A 19,817-nucleotide genomic window follows, 5' to 3' on the forward strand; every position below is an offset into this window, starting at 1 on the left:
TTCTGTGGGTTTTAAACTTATTCAGATAACACAAACAAACAGATCTCTCCTAGACCCGCATTTTCAGAGTTGGACATGTGAACAGCCCGCCCCCATCACTGCCAGCCCAGTCCGTCTACACTTTCCTGCACTACTGAGCTGAGCTTCCTTCTCAGTCACGCCAAAGCCAGTGACACCTCTAGTCTATTTTACTGTATTTTCCTCCATTAAACTGGTTTAAAAAAAGGTTTTGTGACAACGGACAATGTTACAATTAAAACAGGCATGCTCCAAAATTGCTGGTGAAAATTAAAAATGCCTTGATTTCCTGGAAGATAATTTGACCATGAGTATTTGAAGCCTGAACTTCTCACAATTTAATACTAACGAGATGAAGGGGTTAAGAGAAGTTCTAGAATGGGATATCTGGACTTGTCTCCGCTCTGGTGCTAACTCCAGTGTCCCTATTGATGAAGCAGGATAATTAAACACCTTGGAGAATTTGGGGAACTGAGCGAGAAACTAGGGCCTAGAACACAGGAATGACTATGGAAACTATCTTCTCATATGGTCACATACTTATTCCTGGAAAGACGCCAACACCTTCGCCCTTTGGTGAAAGCTTAAATGCCTGACCCTGCCATCCTCTTGGCTAGGACATTGCTCCTTCTCTGAGACTGGGTGGAACAGGTAAGAAGATCCCACCTCACAGAGGGGGAAACAGTGCAAATGGAAACAACCTAGCCAAGGTTAAGAGGGTAATAGGGGCAAGAGCTAGAAGCAGAACACCATCTTGGGGTCCCCAGGTTGTTTCCACCAGCCCAGGTGGGCTCCTACCAGAAAGTCTTTACCATGATTTCTGCTCATGCTCTCCCAAATGTATACAAGGGGATAATAGGAACAGCTCACTGTCATGCTCCCTATAATAGCTGCACTCCAGCTGCCACCAGCCCTGCTACCTCTGGCCTGAGGCCCAGGCCCTGCAAAGGTGGTGCCCTGCTTCAGTGGAGTTGAGAGGCAGCCTAATAACCAGCATGTGAAGAGGGCAGGAAACAGTGTTAAACACCTAGCACGTTTCCTCAATTACAGGGGGAGCAAAGCTGTGGGTTAGTCTCACGCTCTGAAAGAGTAAAATGGCCAGAGCACTTGGAAAAAGGTCAAAGCCTATAATGAAAGCCTCCTTCTGCCTCAGTGTAACTGCAGTGTCACTGCCACCCTTCATACGCAAAGATAAGGTGGCCTCCCCCATAAAAGTAATGTAAGATTCACAGTAGCAGGGGAGTACACACTAAATCAAACAGTGTAATCTGTAAACGCCGCTGGATTTCTGGAGAAAGAAAACAGAAGGCTGAAACAGCAGAATAAGTTTGCTTAAGCATACAAGTAAAGCATCCTTGGCCCCTCGGACTGTGCATGACATTCCCCAGGTAGAACACATCAGGCTGCTCACAGCCCTCCCCGCCCGGGAGCATCTGATTCACTTGTGTTAAGAACACTGGTCAAGGGGCCCTGTGTGAGTTGAATGAGCAGTGCACAGACAAGCTGGCTCCTGCATGTCTGAATGTCTCCTAGAGGGCACTCCTCCACCCCTGTACACCATCCATGGGTACCACAGACCAATGACAACAGTTCTCAGATCCATCACTGTCTCTGCACACAGGGCCACCAGACAGCCTGGCAGTGCGGCTGCACAGGGCAGAGTGAATGAGTCATCTCGTGAAAAGCAACCAACCCCTTCATGCCAGGCTGCAATATGACCTAAACCTCTGGGAGCACAGCACGCTCCCACATCCCTGAGAGAGGAAAAAGGCTAAGAGAGATGAGTGCCCTGGATGAATGCCACTCGAAGAAAGGAAAGCTAAGAGGAGGGAGCAGGTGAAGCCCCCAGTGCCTGAGGTCTCCATGGCTGTGGCACTCAGTTCTCTCTCAGAGCCCCGTGAATGCCTATGCCCACTATAAATAAAGAGTATATGTAAAATGAAAGGCAGGACTGTGAAACCTCAGAGGGGTCTGATGTCAGCGGGGCTGGAGGCCTCTGCAGCCATCTGCACTTCACCATTACTCCTGGAGAGGATATAAAAATGTCCTCCCCTCCTGAAAACTAGGACATCTTCACTCATCTTCCTGGTCCCAAGGCCCACAGTTCAACAAGGACATGGTATCTTGGCACGGGGGAGGAGGAGGTGGGCAGTACCCATCGATGCTGGAACTACTGCCAGCACGATGCCCAGGAGGAGGCCAGCACCCTGACAGCACTCCCTCAGGGGGCACTGCCAGGTGACAGAGGGCAGAGGTGACACTGCCCCTAGACTATAGCCTCCTAGATCAAGTGAGCATCTTGGCCTAACAGCATGTGGACTGCACACCTACCTGTCAAACAACAAATCCTCTTGCTAGTCCCCTCCCTCACTCTGAAGTACAGTGAAATCAAACTATACACACTTCATCCATCTCTGTGGCAGGCAGCTAGCTATTCCTCCCAGGTCCATTCTTCCTCCTTCATGACCACAGAGCTGTGAATGAGCACTGAACCTCCCAGGAGATGGCCCCACCTTCCAGGAAACCAGGGACCACTCTGCTGCATTACTGGTATATAGTTGTCCTGTGTAACATCTTAGCAAACAGTGATCCTGTGTAACGCTACTGGTTTACAGTGGTCCTGTATAACACCCCTGGTATGCAGTTTTCCTGTATAACACCATTGGTTTGCATGGTCCTGTATTACACCGCTGGTAAGCAGTGGTCCTACGTGACACTGTTGGTATGCTGTGAATCTGTGACCCTGCTTGTGTATACAGTCCTATATGACACGGTTGGTATGGAGTTGTGCTGTACAATTCCATTGGTATGCACTTGTCCTGCATGACACCACTGGTTTGTAGGGGTCTTTTACAACATTGGTATATAAGTGTCCTGTATGATACCATTGGTAAGCAGTTCTCCTGTATGACATCACTGGTACGCTGTTATCCTACAGGACATCACTAGCACGCAGCCATCTTATGTAACACTACTGGTATGCAGTTGTCCTGTATAATACTATTAGTTTTCAGTGGTCTTGTACAATACCATTGGTATGCAGTGGTCCTGGATGGTACCATTTGTTTGCAGTGGTCCTAGATGACATCAGTGGTATGCCGTGGTTCTGTATAACACTCCTGGTATGCAGTGGTCCTGTGTAACACTATTGGTTTACAGTTGTCCTGTGTAACAGCACTGATAAGCAGTTGTCCTATATAATACTGCTGTTATCCAGTGATCCTATATGATCCTATATGACAACATTAGTACACAGTGGTTCTGTATGACACAGTTAATGTGCAGTGGTCCTGTATGACACCACTGGTTTTCAGTGTCCTGTATGACACTGTTGGTTTGCAGTGCCTAATGTGTACCATGATTCAAGTTGCCATAACTTACATTTCACATCCTTAAAGTGCTATTGTTTACCCTTTCTGCTTCCACACGGTGATAACACAGAAGATGTACATACACTTTGTTGTACCAGAGGTAATGCCAACCAAATGTGGTATAACCATACACAAAAAGGCAGGCCACCCAGAGTCTTGGGTGGTCATGGCCTCTGGGCAGGAGGCCTAGTGGAGCCCAGCCTACCTATCTCCAGGACTGTTATGGAGATAGGTAACAGTCCTGGAGATAGGACTCCACTGATCTCTCTCCAGTGCAGCCTCCATGGGCTCAGCTATGCTGTTGTCACAGGTCTCTCCCAGGTCTCTCGTCCCCACCCTCATCTCAGCTCACGGCAGGGATCCAGTGCCCCTGGAACACTTCTCCCTTGGATCCCACACAGAAGTGAATCTGCTCCCCAACTCCAGACTCACTTCTTATTGCATGTGCTCTTCTCCTCTCTCCACCCCAGGTGCGACATTCCCTTGGTGTGACTCTTGTGCCACCCTGTCTGTGTGCTCTCACCTTACTCCAGTGAGTCATGGTGTGTCCTCCCTCTGCAGGCCCCCAGCCAACAACCACCAGCCCTGGTCAAGGTCGGGTCACTGCTCCCACATGACCATAGCCCCAAGGGATCACTGTGTCTACTTTCACTGAGGTAGACAGGCCATATCCTCTAGAATATAAAGCTTTAAAACTGGAAACAACAACAAAAGCATAGTCTTCCTCAAGAGGGGAAAATTTTAAAACAAAGACTAGAAATGACAAACATCTGACAAGAACAGGTCACATCAAACCAATGGGATGGGATTTAAAGTGTCTTGAAAGAAAATGGAAAGCCAGATGAATTGCTTAGAAAACAGGTTAAAATATCCCAAAGAACATTCAATTGGGTAGAGAGATTACAGGGTAAACCTAAAGGAAGGAAAACAGTGTTCAGTAAAAGAGAAATTAAATGTAAATAAAACTATAAATAATTAACATACTGAAAGCTATTAAAGAATAAAATAGCTAAATTAAAAATGAAGACAAATTTGACAAATCTGATGAAAAAAACTGAAATAAGCATTATAAATTAAAAGAATGCAATAAGAGACAAGAAGATGGAAAAAGTCTAAAAGCACATCTGTATACATCTGTGCCCATGTGTCTGAAAACTTCCCTGAAATAGACTATTTCCTAAGGAAAAAAAAATAGAAATCACATAGGCAGTCAACAATTTGTCTACAAAATAGACTCCAGGCTTAGGGGCTTTGACAGAGGAATTCCATCAAATACTAGGCCAACAGCATTTGCTTTCTATAACAGATGATGCAAAAATATGTACTTAAACAAAGGATACAAAAATAGGAGAAGGAACTTCCAGTCACGATGGAGGCATAGGTAAACACAGCTTGCCTCCTCACATAACCACATCAAAATTACAACTAAACAATAGAACTACCATCACTCACTGTCAGAAACCAAATGAATGGAAGTTCAACAACTACAAATTAAAGAAACCACGCCCATCCAGACTGGTAGGAGAGGTGAAGACTAAGAAATGTTAAACAGACTGTTCCCTTACCCATGTGTGGTGGATAAAAATTCGGGAAGGATATCTCAGGAGTGAGGAGTCACAGCCCCATACTAGGCCCCCCAAACCAGGGTTCCAGTACCAGGACAATAAGTCCCCATAACTTCTGGCTGTAAAATCCAGCAGGCATTAAGTCTATGGAAAAAACTGCTGGAGTCCCAAGCAGTTCCTCTTAAAGAAGCAGCACACAGATTTACTCCAATTCACAGCCTCTGAGCTCCAGCACTGGGGTAGTAGCTTGAAAGGCATCAGTGGCATCCATGGAGAAACTGAAGTGTCTGGCATCAAGGCAAGAGCTGAGGAACAGCGTCCTCCCAGACAGAAAGGCATGCAGAGGCTATTGTTCCTTTTCTGAACCCTTCCCCTACCCAACAGAGCCACAGAGCTGGCAGGTGGGTGCCATATCTGACACTCCATCAACCTGGCAAACACTGTGTGCTCTACCCTGGAAATCCCCTGAAGCTCTACCCCACCCAACTCAAGGGCTCTCCCAAGCTGTTAACAGTGGCCTTTCCATAGGAACAGCCTGCTCTGGCGCATGCTTCACAACTTCCTAAACTGTCTCAAACAAGCAATACCTAGCTTCAGTGAGCACCCAGCCCTCATGCCTCTTGCTATGTGGCCCCAGGCCGGGCACTAGCAGTAGCCATCCTGTGTTCACAGCTTGGCTTCACCTGGGAACCTCCAAGCCCAGCACAAGTAGCTGTCAACTCAGATTGCTTTTTAGCTCATGCAGGGTGGCCCCACGCAGAACACAAGTCAGGGATGACCTCGGCCTGCACCACCTGGGAACTCCCAGAGCCTGTGTACCCAGTGGACAGCTACAGATCATGTCAGAACACACCACCCTGCCCCTGCAGAATGAATCCTCCATTGAGGAGATTGATGGTCAGTGGTCACAGCTAATCCTTTCAGCTGACTGGCCTGGGTAAATCCTCCCATTGACCTGCCAACAGCAATCAAGGCTCAACTACAACAGCAGGGTTTACTCAGCCCACAACACAGAGGGCATACCTTGAGTACCCAACTTGGGTGATAGAGGAGGCTGTGCCACTGGACCCTACAGGACACCTACTACATTAAGCCATACTACTAAGACATGGAGTAAAAGCAGATCTACCTAATACACAGAAACAAACACAAGGAGGCTGCCAATATAAGTAGACAAAGAAACATGGCTCAAATGAAAGAACAGATCAAAACACCAGAAAAAGAGCTAAACAAAACAAAGATAAGCATATGCAGAGCTGAAACAACTGGCTCTAAAGATTCTCAAGGAACTTAGTGAGAACCTCAAGAACATAAAAAAAACCTAGTAAGAAAAGAAGGATACACTAATTGAAATAAAGACCAATTTATAGGGAAACAATGAAGCCAAGAATCAAATTAATGATCTGAAACACAAGGAAGCAAAAAAAAAAAAAACAACCAATTACAAACAGTAATAATAATTTTAAAAAAGGATAGTATAAGCAGACTCTTGGACAACTTCAAGAGGTCCAACACTTGCATCATAGGGGTACCAGAAGGAGAAGAGAAAGTATTAAAAGATAAGGATTCTTTTGTAATACTTCCACAGAACCATTATAACAGCTAAAATGAACAATAATTTCCTAACATCATTAAATAATAGTGTTTTAAAGAAGAAAAGTAGGGGAAGTTTGTCAAGTCATGTGTGGAAGCAGGTTATCATTTACATGACACTGAAATAAATGATAAATTAGAAAAAGAAACATACAGCAGTAGCATCTTGGCTCTAATCCTAACCCTCACACTAACCCCCACGCTAATCTGTACAAAAACTAATGCTCACCCTAATCCCAATCCTAATCTATATAGTAACTAATGTTCACACTAACCCCCACCCTGGCCCTAACCTGAATTCTAGCCCTAACCCTATTAATAACCTTCATTCTAGTCCAAATAAAATATTGGGAGGGACCCTGGACAGTGTGGCACAGTTGGTTGGAATGTCATCCCCATAACCAAGTCTGCAGGTGTGATTCCGAGTCAGGGCACATACTGAGGTTGTGGGTTCAATCCCTAGTCCAGGTGCATACAATCCCCAGTCAGGGCACATAGGGGAGGCAACCCATCCATGCTTCTCACTTGCATTGATGTTTCTCTCTCTCCCTTCCTCTCTCTCTAAAAGCAATGAAAAAAATGCCCTCAAGTGAGAATAAAAAAATAAAATAAAATAAAATACTGGAAGGGTATTACAATGGGAGAAAGTATTAAAAATATCAATAAGCACTGGGAGGATTTATTCCAAGAATCAACACAGAATTTCATCAATGAATGTTCTATATTAAGAAATTGTAGTACCATTTACACAATGGAATACTATGCAGCAGAAAGAAACAAGGAGCTCCTACCCTCCACAGCAACATGGATGGAACTGGAGAGCATTATGCTAAGTGAAGTAAGCCAGGTGGTGAAAGACAAATACCATATGATCTCATCCATAAGTGGAACCTAGTCAACAAAACAAACAAGCAAGCAAAATATAACCAGAAACACTGAACTAAAGAACAAACCGAAGGTAACCACAGGAGGGTGGGGAGATAATGGGGGAAAAGAAAGGAAAGGATCGTTCAAGGACCATGTAAAAAGGACCCATGGACAAAGCCAAAGTGGGGAAGGATGGAGGGTGGAATGTGAGGGTGGGTGGAAAGGGGTTAAGTAGTGGTAGGAAAATGGACAAAACTGTACTTGAACAACAATTTAAAAAAGAAAGAAATGAAAGGAGGAATCATGTAACTAACTTAACAGCAGCAATGAACACATTTAGTAAAACATAACTTTTGTTTGGCTTTTTAAAATCAAGCAATAGATTAGCAATAATTAGGAGAAGACTTCTGTTACTTGATGTAAAGGATTTACCAAACAGCAAGCATACTTCACGGTAAAAATGCTTGGGTCAAGTCTGGGATAAGTCAAAACCCAACTGAGAAATCTATTGCAACTAAAAGCATTTTTAACATATGGGCACATCCAAATGCATTAAAAGTGATAGTTTTCCTATAAACTATTTAGAGAAATATAATAAGGAAATTTCTTATTATAATAACCAGATGTTGGAAAAGAATTTAAAAGAGAAAAGTATCTACGGCAAGAAAGCTACAAAATGTAACTGAAGGCTAATAATAGAATGGAGAAACAGAATACCGTCCTAAACTAGAAACTAATAGTTAAAATTTCAGCTGTTTACAATTTAAATTACAGGTTTTATTCCTCTAAAATGAAATCCCAACCTCAGATTAACTTTTTTAACTTGAAAATCATCATTCTAAATTTCATCTAGAAAATGAGTAGCCAAGAATAGCCAAAATATTTTTTTAAATAATGATGATATCACATAAATATACCATAAAACTAAAATAATTAAAATAGTTGTACCAGCACAAGAACAAACAGATCAATTTGAGAACCTGGAAACAGACACTAGTATACACAATACTTTCATGTAAGATGCACACAGAGGACAAAAGTAGCAACACAAATTACTAGGAAAGGAAGTACTTTTCTTTTCTTTTTTTTTTTTAACTGCACATCACGTTTTTATTGTTCTGTTACCGTTGCCCTTATTTTCCCCTGTTGCTCTTCCCTACCCCGTCCACTCTGCCCCCACCCTGCTCCCACAGTCTATCCCCATATTGTAGTTTATGTCCATGGATCATTTATACCTTTTCCTTAAAGAGATCCTTCCCCATCTTTCCCCCATTTTCCTTCTCTCCCATCCTCTCTGGTCACTGTTAGTCTGCTCCTAGTTTCCCTGATTCTGGTTCTGCTTTGCTTGTTTGTTTGTTTTGTTCATTAGGTTCCTCTTACAGGTGAGATTATATGGTGTTTGTCTTTCACTGCCTGGCTTATAACACGTAGCATAATATTCTGCAGTTCCATCCATGCTGTCGTGAGAGGTGGGTGCTCCTTCCGGAAAGGAAGTACTTTTCAACAAATAAGTCTTTTTAGTACTTAGAAAAGAAAAATAACTTATGCCTTCACCTAATAACACATATCAAATTAAATCCCAACTGGATTACATGGGTCAATGCAAAAAGTAAAAGTGGAAAACGTAAGTGACCACCCAATTTCAGGATGGAAGCGGTTTCTAAATGTAAACACAATAGATGATGACGTTACAAAGGAAAATACTGATGTAACTGCCCCCAAACACCAACATCAGATTACAAGATGAATGAGTTGACTGGGGAAAATACCAAGAATGTAAAAGCATAATATCTTCAATAAAACAGTTTTACATATAAGGAAAAGACTAACTATAGCGACAAAGCTTGATCCACTGTACACATTACATTGGTTTCCCATGTTCTCAGGGACACAGCAACATAGGCACTGTATGCTGCTCTCATCTAGCCACCTTGAGATCAATTTGGCAGTGACACATTCTGCCTCTTAAAATATCCATGTCTTTTGAGCCAGGAATTCCATGTGGATGAATACTGCATACTGCCTCACAATGAAGGGAAGCTGATTTATGCTCAAGGATACTCAAATCAGTGACAGATCTGAGAAAAACCCAAGTTTATTAAACAAGAAGGGAATGAGTTAATAAATACCTACATCCATAAAGTGGAAACCATACAACCTTTAAAAACTGAGACTTTCACCATGGCACAGTGACTCGGCTGGAACATTGTCCCAATACACCAAAAGGTTGCAAATTCGATCCCCAGGCAGGGCGTGGACGTTGATGTCTCTCCCTCTCTGTTTCCCAACCACTTCCCCTCTCTCTAAAATCAATAAACATACCCTCAGGTGAGAATTTTTTTAAATAAGATTTTCAACTGAAAGACATGGAACATTTTGCAGTATATCATTCAGTTTAAAAGCACGGCACAGAATTGTATATACACCTTGACCTCTGGTGAAAACCTGGAGTGAAACAGATCAAAATGTCTGCAGCAGTGCCGTAGGCCCAGCAGCCCCCCAAGTATCAACCACCAGCAGGGTCTTCACTGAGCATCATGACAGAGTGGCTCACATGCGTGGGAGAGAAACAGAACAGACACACAAACAAACATGGGGACCTGAGATGCATGGCCTCATGGGAAAGGGTTACTCTATGGGTCTAAAGCTGAAGAGCAGAGCTCAAGCCCCTGAGGAGAAAGATTTTTTCACCAGATTTGGGGGAAGCAGAGACCACGTGAACCAGCCCAATCGTGCAGACAAAGCCCTGCTGGGGAGGACCAGATGGCCCACACAGTCCAGCTTGGCCCTGCAGGAGACAGGAGAGAGTGGAGAGGCCTTGTTTTCATAATCATTTTTTTTGAAAAACAGCATTTGCGATATTACCTTTCAATTTTATTTTTAACAAAATTGTAAATGTACATGGTTTTCAAGCCAAAGAATTCCACGAAACTTAGGGTGAAAACAATGTCCCCTCCCACAGGCATCTCTCTTGGTTCTTCTCTCCTCTTTTGGTATTTCTCTCTACATTTCTAATTCCCAGGTTCAGTTTGCTCTTCTTGACTTTACAGTCTGAGTCATCCACTAACTTCTGACTATGAACATGAAATTAACCCTCAGAGCCACCCACACACCTCTGCCCACTCTGGTCTGACCATCAATCGCCAATACGCACTGTCAGGACATGCACATGGGAGCTCTCTGACCTTATTCCTCCGCCTGCTGCATCTCCCTTCTTGTGCTTCCTAGAGTTAATAAGGGTTTGCTAAGTGTCCTGTGTGCTTATGTCAATTTATCTCCAAACACTTGGCCAGGGATCACTCAAACATAGCAGGGAACAATAGCCTGATCTACTCACACACATCCAACAGTCCACCCAGGTTTCCAGTGTTGTGGGGCCATTAGGGCAGGAGCTAGCTCCACTTTCTCTTTAGAACTGTTCCCTCCACTGGGCCCAAAGGCTCTAGTCCACCCCCCAGGGGAGGAACCTGCAGTCTTCAACCAGGGTGGGGAAGGATTCACAGGCTTGCTGGAGGAGGGGGCTGGGAGTCTGACTGCTTCTTAAACAGGCTTTCCACTAATTTCCTATTTCGGCCCTATTTTCATTGCTGCCTCCTTCCACCCCTCTCCTACCACCCCATTTTCAGAATGAGTCCTGAGACTTGGTGGAGGGGGTAACTGTCTGCAGTGCAGTATATTCACCTCCCAGGCCTCCCAACACACACACACACCCCTCTCAGATTTCCGTTTTTCAGATCTGCTAGATCCCTCTGTCCACCTACTTCCCCAAATTTCCAAATTCTGTCACCTTCTCTCTGATCTCTTGGCAGGTTGTGCCCTTTTAAGTGGGCTTTTAAAAGAAGCAGAGGTCACTGTAAATTTAATCTCCCAATCTGACTGAAAATCAAGGGAGGAATTTTCAAATTAATTTTAAGATGGGAGCTATCAAGTTATCTTAGATACTAACAGAGGTGATCTGTCAGGAAGAAGAAACTGAGGTCCAGGAGTGAGGCGGCACAACGGAGGCAGCAGCAAGTCCCTAAGTAACGGAGAGAGGGCCTGTGCTGGGATGCAGGGAGCACCAAGTGGAGGGGCGGGTTGGCAGCATTCCAGATGGGAAAGAGGCACAGCACCGGCTGAGACTAAAATCTGAGGAAGGAAGATCAGATGTGTAAGCATGGCCTCAGATAAAAGCGAACCCACCAGGGATGTGTGGCCAGAGTCGGGGTGGGGATGGAGGCTGTGCCAAGTCCCTTGGCCAGTCTGCAGGGCTGCATGGTCTCCCTGCAATACCCTGCTGTTATTGTGCCTAGTGGACACTCAACTACATGAAGGAGTCAGGGGTGTTCACGAGAAAATGATCGCAGGGCTACCCTGTGAACTGCATGCAGCCTATGTGTGGCAGGGTCACCAAAGACACAGCAGGAAGGGGGCCTCTAAAGAAGGAGTCCTGGCCAGCAAGCTCACTGCCATAGTCCTCCTGTCTAAGTGAGTTTTAAAGTTATGTTTTAATGTTCCAAATTTTCCAAGTCTATAGTGAAAGTTGTTATCTTAATGTAATGCAAGGAAAAAGCTGTGAAAAAATGCTGTGAAAAGCAAATAACCGATTGAGCATTACAAAGACTAAAAGACTTCAAAGTAAATAAAAATGTCAACAAAGTTCCTGTTATCATTATCTCTTAATTTCCTGCTCTTAGTGTAGACTAAGGCCCAGGCCTGGGCTGGGCAAGGAGGGGTCTCCACCGCCAGCCAGCTGTAGGATCCCCAATTCCCCTCTGCCTAACAAAGGGGGCTTTCAGGAGCCCCAGCTTTATCTAAGCACAAGCATCACACTGAGGCCAGAAGCCCATCTTCAGCTTCACTAAGTCAGATTGCCCTTCACTTCAGTCTAAGGAAGTGTGGAAAGTTCTCAGAGATGTGAAAATGGAAACCCAAGTTCTTCCAAACCACCAGTTCCCCTGGGCATGAGCCACTGCAGATGAGCTCCATACCGCTCATCACACCCCCAGGAATCCCACTGGAAGGCACTGCAGGACTCAACCAGGATTGCCAAGAGAGGTAGAACCATTTCTGTTCCAACCAGATGAGTGTTCCTAACAGCTCCCTTCAAACCTGCAAAAGAGGCCACAGGTGCCCTATAAAAAGCTGGCTGCCTTCACTTAACCAAGCCTCAGGGAATTCCCGGATCCCGGCTGCAGCCCTCTGGAACTGCAGTCTTGATGGCTCAAACACACTATTTGTCTCTGCCTCTCCTTATGGCATAGAGCCAGCGGGCGCTGTGCTGCGCCAACAGGGTGGGTAACTCAGACAGCTTGGCCCACCCAGGCATGCTTATTCATCTCCAGAACTGCAGTCAGTCCAAACTAGGGCGGAGAAATTTGGACAACACCAAAGTCTATGGGGAAAGAGGCCCAGCGTATCCGGGGCATTGTTTATATGCCTGAGTTCCAGAAGCCCTTCCCTTGGGGTTTCTGTGAAAATTAGATCCAGATTTGCACAATTACAATGTTGGTCCCAAGCCAGGGGGAATCTGGATGTTCTCTATGTAACAGCCTCGGTTTGAAAAAAAACAATCCAACAAAGATAGAAAAAAAGACCCCCTGGATCCCCACTCCCATAGTCAGCCCCCATTCCTGACACAGCAAGTGGCCTCAGGATGTCCCTCTACGGCCCTGATATGTCTCTGATACCCACTGACATCAGCTCCTGTCCCTGCTCCTTCACTCCACTTGGGTCCAGCCACCCTGACCTCCCCGCTGCTCCACGAACATGCCAGGCACATCGCCCAGAGCCTTTGCTCCATCTCCCCTGGGGCCTGCAGCCCTTCGCCCTCCAACACCCACAGGGCTTGCTCTTGCACCCCCTTCATGGCTCTGCTCACTTGTTCTCTTCTCAGGGCCTGCACTGACTGCCCATTCAGAACTGCACCCAGCACTCCCAGAGCCCTCCCGGTTTTTCATTTCCTCCACAGCAGCATCCCCACTGGACACACTGTTACTTACAACACTTGTTTTGTAACCCCCACAAGGATGTAAACTAAAGGTATTCTAGAAGAGTGCCTGGCACATCACAAGACATTCCACCAATACTTGCTAAATAAAGGAAAGAACAAACAAGGTCTTTGTTCAAACAATTTGTTAAGCAAGAACGCTCCTCTTCAAATGTTCAGGACTGGGTTAACCAACAGTCCTAAATACATATGTGCACATGCTCCCAACTCCTTGCCACCATCTCTCAAGGGGGCTGCTGATGAAGTCACTGTCTTGCTGCAGACGACAGGCCCTGGAAGGTCAGTGGGCTGTGCCTATATTGCCCTCCCACCAGGATGGCTGAGCTCAGCACTCCATGGTGGCCACTTGGGGCTGCTACCGAAACCACTCAATGGCAAGGGCAGACACTGAGTTCAGGGCTCACCTCACAGCATCAGGCAGCTCCCACTTATCCTACCCTTGTGAATCAGACTCAGGCTAATGAAGTCAGAGGCCTTGGATTAAATCCCAGTCTCACCACTGACCACCATGGTGTCGTCACTTCCTTGAGCCATGGGAGTAGAAGAGTACCTACTTCACAGGGCACGTGGGGCCTAAGACATTTAGACCAGCACAGCTGACACAAATCAGGCATTTTGTAAAAATTAGCTGCTCATTTGTATTCCATGCAAGGCTGTGAAAACTTTTAGAAAATATTAAGTTTTAGAAAAACAGATCTCTTAAGGATAAATTTAAAAGGAGTCATTTCAAGGTGGTTTTGCAAAACTGGAGTCATGGCCACAAAGAGGTGTCCACACGACCTGGACACGTCATCATGGGCACAGAGCACACATATCACTGCTGGCTGTGAGCACTACTGGAACACGAGAAAAAGGCATGTGTCTGTGCAGGGCACACTAACAACTGGCCTCAGGTCCACTACTGGACAGTCTGGTCAGGTTAATTTTGGAGAAGAAAGGTTAATGGAAAAGGAGAAAACCGCCTCTTTTTCAACTTTGGTCCTACAAAAGCCAGACAGAAAATTGTGCATATCGCTGGTACTGTTGCTGCACCCTGACCTGTGACAGGTCCCTCATGTGACACAAAACCAGGCCATAAAGAAGGGCAGCAAGACATGTGACTTTGGGTGTAAACAAGATTTTAAAAAATCAACTGTTGTGGAAAGAATCACTCAATTAAAGATGTACCCTCTACAAAGGCATTTCAAGAAGCACTACTTACATGGAACCACGTGAAGATCTTCTCTCTCTGGACACAGCCCTGTAAATAGGTTAAAAAATGATTGTAGTTGAAAATCACAGGTAGAAAAGAACACAAAGAATGTTCTATCACCTTAGACATCAGACTTCATCACACCAAAGTAATTTGTTTAAAAAATGTAATCATAAATCAATTGTTTGGAAAGTCAAAGCAGTTTTCCAGAGAAGGAATCCCATAAAGAATAGTTAGATTTGAAACTGAGTCTAGAACTTAAAAAGTATCAATAAATGCTCAGAACCCTAGACTGCCCTAAACTGTGACCAGACCAAGGAGACCTGCCTGTGCAAAGACTTCAATAGTATATAAACGACGTTACTGGAGATTCCTGGCAGCCCAAAAGCCTCAGTCTGAAGAGGATGGAAGTATCAGAAACTGCCAAAGAACGATATCCATTTCCATCCATGACAGAAAGAGGGACTGACTCTTCTGTCTCAAACAATTGAGAAACAGACAAAAGACCTGAGACAGCATGTTCAGACACAGGAGAAAACAGGCATCATGGGACAATGATCGCTGAGGGGAAGAAAAATGTGATGTATCCCAATGCAGACTGCAGTGTGGGGAGCTTCCAGGCTACAGTGCAGAAGAGGGGCCCAGGAAGAGCAAGCAGAGTCCTGAAAGGAAGAAACAGCGTTGAGATTCAGGGAGGCAATGACAGCTAGAATGAGCAGGGCAGAGTACCAGAAAGGAGAACACTGCACAGAGAAACGTTCCAGAGACCTGGGGGTGCGGGGTGGTATGTCACCCAGTCTTCACTCAAACACGGATCGGCACAAGTGAGTGAGCAAACTACCTGCAATCAGAGAGAGCCAACAGAAAGAAGCAGGACAACAGGTGGTGCAGTGCCCACAGCTCTAGAAATGTGTCGTTCCCAACAACCAGACCAGAGAGCCCTGCGACACAAGGCTGAGCTCCTGGAAGAGTGTCACCTTGGCAGCACAGTCACTTAGCACCAATCGAAACTGGTGTCCTAAACTAAGAGCTGCCTAACAATGTCCAACAGCAAGCCACCAAAAGATCTAACCTTTCTAACTCAAATGGATTCTAACAAGAAAGTTTACAATATTTAAAAGAATACAGAACCCAACAACATAAATTGCACTGTATCTTGCACCTATTCAAAAAATAACAAGCATTCAAAAAAATCTCATAATGAGAACAGTTGATCAATAAGGAAATGATTCAGACATTACACCAAAATAATTAGTACACAAGGTCCTTAAAATAGCTATTATAAATGTACTATATATGTTTAAGAAAATAGAGGAAAAGATTACATGCTATGGAGACATAAAAAGTATTTAAAAAGACCCAAATCAAACATCTAGAAATAAAAAATATTATGTATCAGAAGTGAAAAATACACTGGATAGGATTAATGTTACATTAATCAAAAAGAAAGATTAGTCAATAGGCAGACAAAACAATATGTGCACATAAAAACTATCTAAAATGAAAAGCTCCTCTTCCCTAAAAAAAAGAAAACAAATATACATGTAATTGAGGACTTAAGAGTGGAGTCCAGGTTGAGACAAAAACATATTTAAAGAAATAATACAAAAAATTGATAAAAATTATGAACCTATAGATCCAAAAAAATTTTAAAACCCCAAGCAGAAAAAACACGAAGGAAATTAAACCAAGGCACATCATAATCAATTTACCTAAAGAGAAAACTTAAAAGCAGCCAGTGAATAAAGAAACATGGTGCTTGCTCTGGCAGCACATTTCCTAAAACTGGAACAACACAGAGGAGATTAGCCTGGCCCCTGCGCAAGGATGACATGCAAATTCATGAAGTGTTCATATTTTTGATATTTTTTAAATAAAAAGACAGCTTGCATCCTAGCCACTTACTGAAGGTCCCACAATGTTGCATTCTAATCTTTGAGGTAGAATGTCTTAACCCCACTCAGAATATGAGATGACCGAGGATGAGGGAGGTCATATGGCCTGTTTAAGGTTGATCATCCCAGGATGGGAGTCTATGTTTAAAACAGTGGTCCTCTCTCTTGCAAACTCACCTCTCCTACAGATCTTTCTGTTTTCCTCAGAGTAGCTGGAATCAGAGGGGCTACTAGGAGGAGAGGTCACTGCAAGTGCTCATCACCACCTCCACACTCTACCCTCACTGTCAGGGCTAACGTGGAAATAGATCCAGTGAGGTCCAGCAGCACACGGCAAGTCCTAGCACTCACCAGCTTCCCGGCCACTTCAAGCCCTGACTCTACCCGCAGGCCTGAGGGGGAAAACCAGATGCTTTCTCGCTTGATGACATATTTCTTCCTGCCTGAGATTGTGAAGAACAGAAAAATATGTAAAGAAACATTGTTTAGGCATTAAACATACTGCCTTCAAACAAAGACACAGAAATAAATAAATAAATAAATAAATAAATCATGTACAGAGAAACAAACACAGACATGGTGGACAGAGGGCTTTTCAGAAACAATGCAAGCCAGAATTAATGAAATTATACCTCCAAAGTAATGAAGGAAAAAAAACTCTCAACCTTAAAGTACCATACGTAATAGAAATGACTTTCAAATAAAAAGGCAAAATAAAGACTTTTTCCAACAGACAAAAGCTAAAATAATTTATGTCCAACATACCTGAACTAGGAAAAACATTAAAGTTAGCCTATCACACAAAAAGAAAATAATATCAGAAGACAATCTTGACTTACAAATAAGAAATGAAAAGCACTGGAAACAAAGTTCATGAATAAACAGAAATGTGTATTTCCTTAATTTTTAAGGTTGTTTAAAAGATAATAGATCATTCAATGCAAAAATAATAACCATGTATTGTGGGGTTTGTAAGAAGTAAAATGGCATGACAATGACAGAAAGGCCAGAAAAAGGTACGAAGTTACTGTTCTTAGGGGGTGTTGTTTGTTTGTTTGTTTGTTTGTTTGTTTTAGAGAGGGGGGAAGGGAAGAATACAGAAAGAGAGAAACATCGATGTATGGTTGCCTTTCGCACACTCCTCACCAGGGACCTGTCCCTCACCAGGGACCTGGCCCAAAACTCACACTTGTGCCCTGACTGGGAGTTGAATCACAGCAGACCTTGGGATCACAGGCCAGTACTCAATCCACTGAGCCACACCAGTCAGGGCAGTTCTTAGGCTTTACACTACAAGTAAATGAGTATAATATTACTTGAAGACAGGCAGTGATAAGTTAAGCACATATACAATATAAGTTAAGAACATATACAATAAATCCCAAAGCAACCTCTAAAAGCAAAGAGTATAACTAATAAGCTAGTAAAAGTGATAAAATTGGTCATAAATAACCCAAAATAAGCAGAAAAAGAAAAAATGAGGGTCTAATTAAAAATGAGGCAAATAAAAACCAATAGCATATCATATCAATATTCACATTAGATATAACTGGTGTAAAAATCCTAACTGAATTAAAGAGACTTTAAGATTGGATAAAAAATAGAACCTCTCAGAAAGATGAAATTCAGATGGCTCCTAAACACACACAGCAGATCATTCTACCTTTTAAAGATTTATGGCAGAAAAGCCAAGGTCTGCTAGGTAGTACCACATAACCTTTTAGTCCAGAACAGCTCAGAATACTGAAAGACAGATTTGAAAAGACCAAGTACCCACACTGGGCTACCACAGCAGAACTTAACTTCAACAACTCAAATTGATGAGTTAGTAACAAAGACTTGGTTCAAGAACCAGCGCATCAAAAGGAGGAAGCAGCAGCTACAGACTTGGCCAAGTCCGGCACTAGAAGCACCTAACCAAATAATCTCAGTAAAGCAGAAGAATCTTTACCTGTAACTTCTACAAACACTCATCCCAAGAGTCCTGGCACTGTGAATGTCTATGACCATGAACCAACTAAGACTTCTTTTATTGAGCAACCTGGAGGGTCCGGTGCCTAAGTGTGGAATGCATCATGGGATTCTCAGCCTCATGATCTCCAACAGATATGTCTGGGTGAGTCTGATCCTCCTTGGGCCTCCATTCCCTGAGACATAGATCAGTTTATACTCTGTATTACTTAGCCGTGGATGACCAACCCAACAGTCTAGATCAGTCCCTCTTCCCACAGTGTCCTGGTCAAGGGGGTATGGCTAGACTGATCTTAATTGTGATGGCTAACCCATCCACAGCTCTTGAAAAAGATCTGTGATCCAAATCCTGCCAAACTGAGAGACATTTCCAATCTGAAATGGGTCAACTCCAATCTAAATAGACCAGTTATTTATTGTTTTCTATAAGAAGAAATCTCTTTATCTTCCATCACTGCCTGAAATTTCTGTCCTCTGAGCCTCATTTCAGTATCAAGGGCAGTCATCAGTGCCTTAGAAGGAAGCAGAAGCCAGCCAGTTTTCCTTGGGTCCTAATATGTCCCAATTAACCCTAGCCCCATGAAAGCACCCCAGCTAAAGTCAATACCGTGTAAAAATGACTGTCCCCCAAGGATCATGTTTATTTCTTGTTTATTTATTTATGTTTGTTTGTTTGTTTTTAGAAAGAGGGGAAGGGAGGGAGAAAGAAAGGGAGAGAAACACCAATGTGTGAGAGAAACGGATCTGGTTGCCTCTCACACGCCCCCAACTGGAGACCTGGCCTGCAACCCAAGCATGTGCCCTGATTGGGAATCAAACTGGCAACCTCTTGGTTCACAGTCTGGCACACAGTCCATGGAGCCACACTAGCCAGGGCCCATCTTTATTTCTTACACAAAGAAAGAAAGAAAGAAAGAAACAACAAACATTTAGGAATAAGACATCAGCAAGATTGGTAGAATAGGAGGTGCCAGCACTCGCACCTCCAGAAAAACAATGATTAATAGACACCACCTATGAAAATAGTTCTGAGAGAGCTCTGAAGCATAATGCAAGAGCTACAGCAACCCAATGGAGCACAAAAATAAAAGATGGCAACATAGAAAAACATAGGCAACATTTTACCTGTGCCAATCCATCCCCATTCTCCCACAGCTTGTCACCAAAAGGGATCCCCTCAACTGTGACACTCCCCTTTGGAGGAAAAGGAGAGCAGAAGACTCCAGCAGCTTTCACCACCAGGGACCCAGGCAGCCCTTGTGGCTGTCAGGGACACTCTTAAGTTTTGCCACTAAGGACTCACTCAGTCTTTGCCTATGCTAATCTCAGCTGATGGAGCTTCCCAGAATCCGTGTC

General features: G+C 43.9%; 2 protein-coding genes and 1 non-coding gene across 17 annotated transcripts in view; 2 read left to right on the forward strand and 1 right to left on the reverse strand.

Moving 5' to 3' along the window:
* The window catches only part of LEUTX (leucine twenty homeobox), a 53,340-nt gene extending 34,538 nt beyond the window's left edge, over nucleotides 1-18,802 (forward strand). Inside the window, 3 exon segments of the mRNA XM_037064842.1 lie at nucleotides 18,286-18,426; nucleotides 18,429-18,657; nucleotides 18,660-18,802. Of these exon segments, the coding sequence (XP_036920737.1) occupies nucleotides 18,286-18,426; nucleotides 18,429-18,657; nucleotides 18,660-18,802 (513 nt within the window).
* Nucleotides 1-19,817, reverse strand: part of PCBP3 (poly(rC) binding protein 3) — a 217,042-nt gene that overhangs the window by 137,302 nt on the left and 59,923 nt on the right. For 13 of the 15 annotated variants that reach the window (XM_037065184.1, XM_037065195.1, XM_037065194.1 and 10 more), the window contains exon 2: nucleotides 14,605-14,643. The exons of the other annotated variants lie outside the window; for them this stretch is intronic. The gene's annotated coding sequence lies outside the window, so the exon portion shown is untranslated. The remainder of the gene's footprint in view (nucleotides 1-14,604; nucleotides 14,644-19,817) is intronic. 15 annotated transcript variants of the gene reach the window in all.
* On the forward strand, nucleotides 16,351-16,457 carry LOC119000370 (U6 spliceosomal RNA). Its single transcript, XR_005069302.1, has one exon. It is a non-coding gene; the product is annotated as a U6 spliceosomal RNA (small nuclear RNA).

Source organism: Sturnira hondurensis, unplaced genomic scaffold (assembly GCF_014824575.4).
Source record: "Sturnira hondurensis isolate 20B ecotype Veracruz unplaced genomic scaffold, ASM1482457v3 Scaffold0015596, whole genome shotgun sequence".
Taxonomy (NCBI): Eukaryota; Metazoa; Chordata; class Mammalia; order Chiroptera; family Phyllostomidae; genus Sturnira; species Sturnira hondurensis.